Source organism: Thunnus maccoyii, chromosome 1 (assembly GCF_910596095.1).
Source record: "Thunnus maccoyii chromosome 1, fThuMac1.1, whole genome shotgun sequence".
Taxonomy (NCBI): domain Eukaryota; kingdom Metazoa; phylum Chordata; class Actinopteri; order Scombriformes; family Scombridae; genus Thunnus; species Thunnus maccoyii.
The window spans coordinates 40,069,382-40,078,814 of NC_056533.1; the positions used below are offsets into that span (position 1 = coordinate 40,069,382).

Below are 9,433 nucleotides of genomic sequence, written 5' to 3' on the forward strand. Positions count from 1 at the left end.
GATGAATCCTCCTGAACTTAGTCGTCCTCTGACTTTTCCTCTAGCGCCACCATGAGGCTTGGACGTTTTGCATTTTTAGGGCCATTTTCAAATCTGTTGTTCGTTTGTTCTGGTCTGAATCAGTGGATGAGTTGTTAAACTAACAGCCAGGTGAGAAGGTTCTCTCCTCTCATTGGTCACTGCTGTTGATTTTACAAACTTGCAGCCTCGTAGTCGGTCGGATGGAGGTCGCATCACGTTCCCACCACAAACGAGCTGAGACCGCTTCCTCTGAAGGGTCTCTGAGTACAGCTGAGGATATTTACTGAGGATTTGTGGCCTTTTTTAGGCATTAAACAGTTAAATTGTGTTTGTCCTTATTTACTAAATGTCTGCATGAGGGTAAAGCGACACTGAAAACAACTGCGTGTTTGGTTTCATGAAATATGTGAGCGGCTGTTGTGAGACAGACTGAACAAAATAAAACCTGAAACTAGCGGCTAAAAGAGGCCAAAAAGCTCCGTAGAGTCCAGAGATGGAACAGTTCTCCCTGTTTACGTTCATCATTCACTGTTGACATTTAAAGATGATGTCATCTTACACATGGATTCAGGTAAAAACATTCAGGTAGCAGCTTTAACTTTGACAAACAGCAGCAGGTCAGTAATGTTGATTCTGACTTTAACTGTAACTTGATGGCAGGACAAAATTAAACTTTGTTGTTTGTAGTTAAAATGCTCAACAGCCGGTGTCTCAGCCAAAGATCTTCTATGAGGGAAGAATCACTCCTAACTCAGAGCACTGTACCATCACAAGTGGACTGAGTGTTTTTGTGGTTCCGACAAATCCAACAGAGTGAGACATCATCTCTCCAGCTGATCACCTCACGCCACTTTCCCAGGAACTAGAATAGAAATAGATACCCAATATTAAAGGATTAATGGATGCAGACTGGGATTTGGGCCAAAAAAAACTCCTGTAATAAAAATATTGATTAGTGCAGCTGTAAGATTCAGCTCTACAGTGAATCATGCAGCTTTCACTGTGGAGTCGCAGAATATTCTTCTGGACTATAAAAAGATTTGATTTGCTGTCCAAAGAATGTGCTGTCAACTCCTACAGCGTGTGTGTGTGTGTGTGTGTGTGTGTGTGTGTGTGTGTTACCAGCTGTTTGGTGAACTCAGAGCCTGATAGAGCCTCATATGCTTCAACAAGAGAGAGAGAGACAGAGAGGGAGAGCGAGCGAGGTGGGGGTGGAGCTGTCTGAGTCTGCAGGAGCTTCTCTCTGAACACACTGGTTCATTCTGACTAAACTCTCCCTGCTGGAGCTCTACTGACTCTATCTGAGCTCTATCTGAGCTCTACTGACTCTATCTGAGCTCTACTGACTATCTGAGCTCTACTGACTCTATCTGAGCTCTACTGACTCTATCTGAGCTCTACTGACTATCTGAGCTCTACTGACTCTATCTGAGCTCTACGGACTATCTGAGCTCTACTGACTCTATCTGAGCTCTACTGACTCTATCTGAGCTCTATCTGAGCTCTACTGACTCTATCTGAGCTCTACTGACTCGATCTGAGCTCTACTGACTATCTGAGCTCTACTGACTCTATCTGAGCTCTACTGACTATCCGAGCTCTACTGACTCTATCTGAGCTCTATCTGAGCTCTACTGACTATCTGAGCTCTACTGACTCTATCTGAGCTCTACTGACTATCTGAGCTCTATCTGAGCTCTACTGACTCTATCTGAGCTCTACTGACTCTATCTGAGCTCTACTGACTCTATCTGAGCTCTACTAACTCTATCTGAGCTCTACTGACTATCTGAGCTCTACTGACTCTATCTAAGCTCTACTGACTCTATCTGAGCTCTACTGACTCTATCTGAGCTCTACTGACTCTATCTGAGCTCTATTGGCTCTATCTGATTGCTACTGGCTCGTTGTCACCGGTGGTGTTTCAGTTTGGATTACTTCCCGTCTGACGGCGAGGAGCTGAGTGGGAGTCGTACTCCGACCACCGAAGGGTAAGTAGAGCTTTGCTCGTTCAGCCCTGCAGCCTCTTTCTCCTCCTGCTGTTTATCTGCAGGTTTATTTCTGCTGGTAACTAAAAATGATCGGGTTCAGATTCATTTGTGCCTTGATGTTTATGCTGTTTGCAGCATGTCTGCAAGTCCTGGAAAAGGTTTAATGTATAAGTTGGAGGATCCAAAGATGGATTTGATGAGTGTTTATTTGTAGCCTTTGTGTCTTAGATTCAGTGTTAGAAATGTCTGACGTGTCGTACTTTCTTAGTTTCTGACATTTTCTATTTTTTGGTGATAATATTGGTCTGTTATATTGGTAATGTTATGTTATATATTGGTAATATAATATTGATAATATTATTTTCTGTTCTTGTTATCATTAAGAAGGTCTTTAAAAGCCTTGAACCGAAGCTTTGAAGGTTTTGTTCACACTGGTTCTGCTCTGTGCAGCGACCATGACAGAAAGGAATAAATAAAAACATTACATTTGCATTTTAATAGAGCGGTTCTCAAGCTGGGGTTCAGGGACCTGAAGGGCATAATTTACTGGTCCTGGAATTCCTGGAATCTCAGGGAAGAGGTGTGTTTCAGACAGGTAACTGTGGTAAAGTGTGTGAGCTGACAGGAATGCAGCAGTCTGCTGGTTTTCTGTTGAACTGTTGACTGTTTCTGTTGCTTTAATGAACCGAAAAACAACATTAACAAACCAGAACGGAATGTAAAATATTAAACTTCCAGAGAATCACAGAAGCACGAGGAAGAGTTTAACTGCAGCAGGAAATGATTTCAGACTTGAGAGTAGAAGAAGAACCGTAGAGCTTCTGCATGCAACACTGTGACCTGCAGACGATCATGTGACTGCGTTAATCACATGATAAATGTTATTAATGTGAGATCTTTGATTTCCAAACACCTGCTCTGTGGTAGAAATATAAATGTATTTATAGAAGTGTTTGTGCAGACAGAGAGTTATTGTCTGCATAGTGTGAGGCCTGCAGGGGGACAAACTGGCTCAGAATCCCCCCCCCTCCTCCTCCTCCTCCTCTTCCCAGTCCTCCCAGTCCTCTTTGGCAGCACTGGTTGTTGTTGTTAATTGGATTCAATTTGGGGTCTTCCATTTTAATTACCTTCAAGTTTTACATCTCACATTTACAGTTAGTTTGTGTAGAAGAGGCAGGTTGCTGCTGTTTGTTTACGGTTGCCATGCCGACGCTTTCATGGATGATTTGATAAGAAATACAAGTTCTTTTGTTTGCAAACAAGCTTCTTCTTTCAAGAATGTCTGAAAACTTGCCGCCATGTTCCTGAAAAAGGAAACGTCTTCACCACTTATATCCAGCCTCGCCCCCATCTTCATCTTCTTCATCATCTTCTTCTTCATCTTCTTCTTCTTCTTCTTCTGTTGAGTTTTATGGCGGTTGGCATCAATAAGTGTTGCATTACCGCCATCTGCTGGACTGTCCCTCGTCCGTCTGTTCCAGCGTTGCCATGTATGTGTGAAAAGGTGCAAGATGGAAATGCTGAATGCTGCATGTGTGAACAGTGAAAATCACTAATGGTGCCTGAAAGGTTTTCCCAGTAATTTACTGGGAACTATGTGTGAAAGAGGCTGAGTCCAGTCAAATGTTTCCTTTAGATAATCTGAGTTTAAACTGGTTGGAGACCAGTTGGAACTGGTTTTATCAGTGATATTTAAAGTGCTGCTCTGCTGGACACTGACTGACCTGACACACACACACACACACGCACACGCACACGCACACACATACACACACACGCACATACACACATACACACGCACATACACACATACACACACACGCACATACACACACACGCACACACACACACACACACACACACACATACACATACACGCACGCACGCACATACACACACACACGCGTGGAGGCGTTTGAACTATGTGAGCAGAGTGATCAGCTGCAGGCAGCAGCAGCTGCAGGTTGCTGCTTGTCGGAGCTGCTGATGGATCCTGTAGTTTAATAGTTGTGTAACACTGTTGGACTCATGGACAGTTTTTCAGTGTGTATTTTATTTTGTGATATAACATCAGTCCAGAGGAGTCAACCTGCATTTACAGTGTCTGGTGTGTAAATAAAGCTACTGACAGAAAGAAACAATTCAACTCTAAGAAAATAATAGTAAAAAAAGAAAATATACAAAACAATATATCACACAGAAACCAACAACAAAAAGCACGGTGGAGAGTTTTTAAAAAAAAGGTTTAAATGGACGCAGCAGGATCAGAGATGTAGTAGTTTGGGTCAGAAGTTCTGATGCAGGTAACAGAGTCACTACAGGAGCAGCTGAGGACAGATGTGTCTCCCTCTGGACACGCTGCAGAGTCCACACAGGCGGCATGTCTGCTGTGACGTGAGACCTCGAATCTCTAGATGAGGCGACGCAGCAGCCAGCGGGGCTGTGTGGCTGTACTGCGACGCACACGCTCTGCTCCTGCATCCTGTGCGTCCCCGGCGTTCTGCTGCTCTCTGCTCACCTGTTTTACAGGTGACTTCTATGATGTGTGTTGAATGGAGGAAGCTGATACCTGACTGATGTCTGACAGGATATTAACTCCAGTCTGAGTCCTTCGTTCAGGCCTCGTCTCTCTTTCATTTCCTCCTCAGAAGCCTCGGAGCCAAAACGCTCTCTGTCGTCTTCACACAGCTCATAGAACCAGTGTGTCTTCTGAAAGGAACCAGAGACACAGCTGTGTTGAAGCTCTGGAGGCAGAGGACTGTTTAGTTTCTGTCAGGACGCAGTCATGAACAGGATCAATGATGGTGAACATCAGTCTGCTGATCGCCTTCATATTTACAGATGTCACAATCTGGAACAGTTCACGTTTCCCACATCTGCTCCTTCACACTTTTCATTCTGCGTTCTGAACTACTGTTCAGTCCACATCGATCCAGTTCAGACCAAATGACAGGAAGTGTTCTTACTGCGTCTGTTTTATCCGACCCCCCCGAGGAACAGCGCCGGCCTGTGAAGCTAATATGACATAGTGGTCAAACCGTGTAATTACAACTTCCTGTTGGTCACGTGATGCACACCGGCACACACACAATCACTGGAAAAGAAGCAGCTGTAAAAAATGTTTATCAGAGTTTGATACAATTCAATAAAAGATCCACACGATTAAATTATTTTATCTCTATTCAAGTGATCGCAGAGCCAACAGGAAGTAGTCGGCTCGGCCAGCGAAGGTCTCTACTGAGCATGCTCTATGGGCCCAAAAAGCGCAGAAACATGGCTGACTTTTTTTTTTGGCTTCATGTCCCACTGAGGAACTTTTTATAGGAATGAACGGGCGCCGTCTTCACACATCCAGCTGTTTTCTGATATCAGCTGCATGTGGTCAGTTTATCCAGATGACGTCTGTTCACATATTTGATACAATTACTCTCAGAGATAAATGTTGGTCTCACAGAGGAAATCTGATATTTGTTGCTGCCACACTAGTTTGAAGTTAAAGTGAAGCGTCACCTCTGTGGACTTTGGGCTCCTTTATTTAATAAATGTATCAACACATTTCAGTACTAATCAATACAAATAGATAAATTCAAATGAAATGTAGTTTTATTTTAATATACAGTACTGTCTCTGCAGTCAGAGTGGGGTCTGATGATGATGATGATGTCACAGGTCAGGCAGGTCCGCCACAGTTTATCTTCCCAAGTTCACATTCTCAAGTCTAAACTTTACAGCTGCGAATTGATTAGTTGACCGACCGAAAAATTAAACAGCAGCAATTTGATAACTGACTAATTGTTTCGAGTCATTTTTGAAGAATAAATAAATCTTCTGAAACGTTTCTTTATCTGTCTGATAACTGACAGAACTGTCAACTTGTTAGACTCTGTTTCCATCAGTCCGACGTCTCTAACAGACGTCAGTGATCAACACTAAACGCTGCGGCTGGTGGCGACGTGGTGACATGGTGACGTGGTGTCATGGCGACATGGTGACGTGGCGACGTGGTGACGTGGTGACGTGGCAACATGGTGACGTGGTGATGTGGTGACGTGGTGACGTACTTTGGCTCGTCTGTTCTCAACATGGCAGCCGAGTCGGAAGACATCCGAGGTGAGAAATAGACGACACAGAAACAGAATCTTGATTGGTATCTGATATCTGATCAGCTCTGCCTAGTTTTACTCCTCGGTTCCGGTGCGCAGCTTGACGACGGCGTTAGTCCCGTCTCGGCTAGTCGTGAGTCCTCGCAGCTCTGGATCACTGGATCACTGGTTCACTGGTTCACTGGATCACTGGATCGATTGCTTCAACTGAGAAACTGTTTGATGTGATGACGGCAGACGAGTCAGTCAGCTGGGTGGATTGGAAGGTCCGGACCCAGGCGAGGGAGGGCGGGTCGTCCGTGTACGTGTGTGTATTGATTATTGGTCAGGAGGACGAACACTAAAACGACCTGCGTGTGTCTGATGTCCGGCTCTAATTTAACACAAAGAACAGACGTTTAGATCCGTTTAGATCTCTGAGCTTTCACTTTGATTAGAGCTCTCCCTGACATCAGTGACCTTTGACCTCTCGGCACTAAACCAGAGGAACAGAGCAGATGATGTTCTGTTGATGTGAGGAATTCATCAGCCAGGTGTGAAGATCAAACTGACCTGAAGCCTGTGAAGCTGATCAGAGCGACGTTCAGACATTTCAGACACAACATGGAAGAACTGAGCCAACGCTGTGACCTCTGACCTTCTTACTTCTGGCCGCTAGAAATGGTGAAACAATCCATGCTTGTTGTTAGTGATATTGGTGATAAAGGAAGTGAAAGTGAACTGATCATTTACCTCAGAAATCAGCCAGCAGAGGTCAAAGAAGTACTCACATCCTTTACTGCAGTAAAAGTACATAAGTATTATGAGCTTGATGTAGTTAAAGTATTGCAGTAAAAGTACATAAGTATTATGAGCTTGATGTAGTTAAAGTATTGCAGTAAAAGTACATAAGTATTATGAGCTTGATGTAGTTAAAGTATTGCAGTAAAAGTAAATGTTTGTTAAACGTTAATCAACAGTTTGAACTCTGAACTAATTTATGTTTTAAATGATTGATTTATAATGAAGATTATTTAGTTTCATCCTTTTAGATTCAAACAAAACATAACGACGATCTTTTTATTGACAATTCTGTTTTTATTGAGCGAATAGAGCAATTTATATTTACTGTCCCTCTTTTCTTTGAATGTAAACAAACAAAAAACAAAAACAAACAAACAAATAATACGCAGAAGAAACACATGAACAAGAAACAAAAGTGGGAGAATAATAACAATAATAATAATAATAATAATAATAATAATAACAATAATATACAGCTGTGGATCAAATCAGGAGAACAGCAACACAGCTGTACTTAACAGAATATCAAAGACTGTATATAATATAAATATATAAATACATATATACACTGATGGTTCAGGTTCTGCTTGTTGTTGACTGATATGTTTTATTTGAGTGGAAACGGACTGATTGACTGTATATAAACACCATGGAGGAGAGTCATGTGATCAGAACTACACATGGAGGAGAGTCATGTGATCAGAACTACACATGGAGGAGAGTCATGTGATCAGAACTACACATGGAGGAGAGTCATGTGATCAGAACTACACGTGGAGCTTGTTTCTATGTTGAAACTGTGACGTCTGGATGTTTGAACCGGTGGTTTCAGCTTCTGTCTGCGTTCATTCATCTGTTCTGTCTAAAGGACAAACTTCATTATGTGTTAATGCAGCTGTCTGCTGTTGTGTGTGGAGTCATTTCTCAGCCGTGCACTCAGGAGGTCGGGGTCAAAGGTCACCTCCAGCCTGAAGCTTTAATCTGCAGCTCTGGATCAGATGTTTCTACAAGCTCAGAAAACATTTAACCACCGTCGCTGCAGAAATAAACATTTCTTTATATGTTTCTAGCATGAATATATTCACAGGTAGATAATAAATTAACCACGTATACTGAATGAATGAATGTATATTGAAAGACTGATTTATATCTTTTCTGTCATCTGCAGAATCCTCACGCCAGCAATAATAATAATAATAAACATAACGTATCATCTCAACATCTACACACATCTGTCTAAAGTAGAGCTGCAACGATTAGTCGATTAATTGCAACTATTTTAATGATCAAATAATCATTTGGGTTATTTTTAAAGTGAAAATGAACATTTCTTCTTCCAGTTTCTGGACGTGAAGAAGTGAAACTTTTCTGTGTCTGAATATAAACTGAATTCCTTTAGATTTAAAACAAAACATCTGAAAACTTCACTTTGGACTGTTGGAAATTAAAACAGCAGATTAATCAAGAAAATAATCTGCAGATTAATAGGTGTGATGATGAAGATAATCTAGATACACACACACACGTGCACACACGCACGCATGCATGCATGCACCAACCATGGATGTATAATAAGAGCTGATAGGGCGCCGCCGCAGTGGCCACTCGCGGTATTGCAGGTAAAATCCCCCTGCAGTCAAAAAGGATTTACCTCCATAAACCACCACTGTAAAAGAGACACCTGTAAAACTGTTGACACGACACCTCGAACTGCAAACAACGTCAATGATGACTCTTTCTGTTATGAACTTTTGATCCATGGAGGTTTTATGTTTGTAAAACTTTCCTCCAGCCGAGAAAAGCAATTTAAAAATCTGTGACATCATCACAATGTAAAGTCTGTGGACCAGCGGGAGCTTGTGGGCGGGGCCAGCGGGGGAAACACTGCTGCGTATATTCAGTGGGCCGAATAACGCGGAAGCAAACCCGGAAGCTTTTTTGGCGTATGCACCAGGCGAGCAGTTCCTATAAGACTGAATGGACAGTCTTATAATACATCCATCGCACCAACACACACACACACACACACACACACACACACACACACACACACACACACACACGCATGCACCAACACACACGCACCAACACACACACACACACACATGCACCAACACACACACACATGCACCAACACACACACACACACACACATGCACCAACACACACACACACACACACACACACACGCATGCACCAACACACACACACACGCACCAACACACACACACACACACATGCACCAACACACACACACACATGCACCAACACACACACACACACATGCACCAACACACACACACACACACACGCATGCACCAACACACACACACACACACACACATGCACCAACACACACACACACACACATGCACCAACACACACACACACACACACATGCACCAACACACACACACGCATGCACTAACACACACACACACGCATGCACTAACACACACACACACACACACACACACACATGCACCAACACACACACACACACATGCACTAACACACACACACACACATGCACTA

General features: G+C 42.9%; 1 protein-coding gene across 1 annotated transcript in view; it reads left to right on the plus strand.

Annotated features, from left to right (window-relative positions):
* Positions 1–1,917: 1,917 nt before the first annotated feature.
* Positions 1,918–9,433, plus strand: part of LOC121897190 (rho guanine nucleotide exchange factor 40-like) — a gene marked incomplete at its 5' end in the record, with an annotated part of 40,613 nt that continues 33,097 nt past the window's right edge. Inside the window, 2 exons of the mRNA XM_042411550.1 lie at positions 1,918–2,012; positions 2,514–2,592. Coding sequence (XP_042267484.1) covers positions 1,918–2,012; positions 2,514–2,592 — 174 coding nt within the window. The remainder of the gene's footprint in view (positions 2,013–2,513; positions 2,593–9,433) is intronic.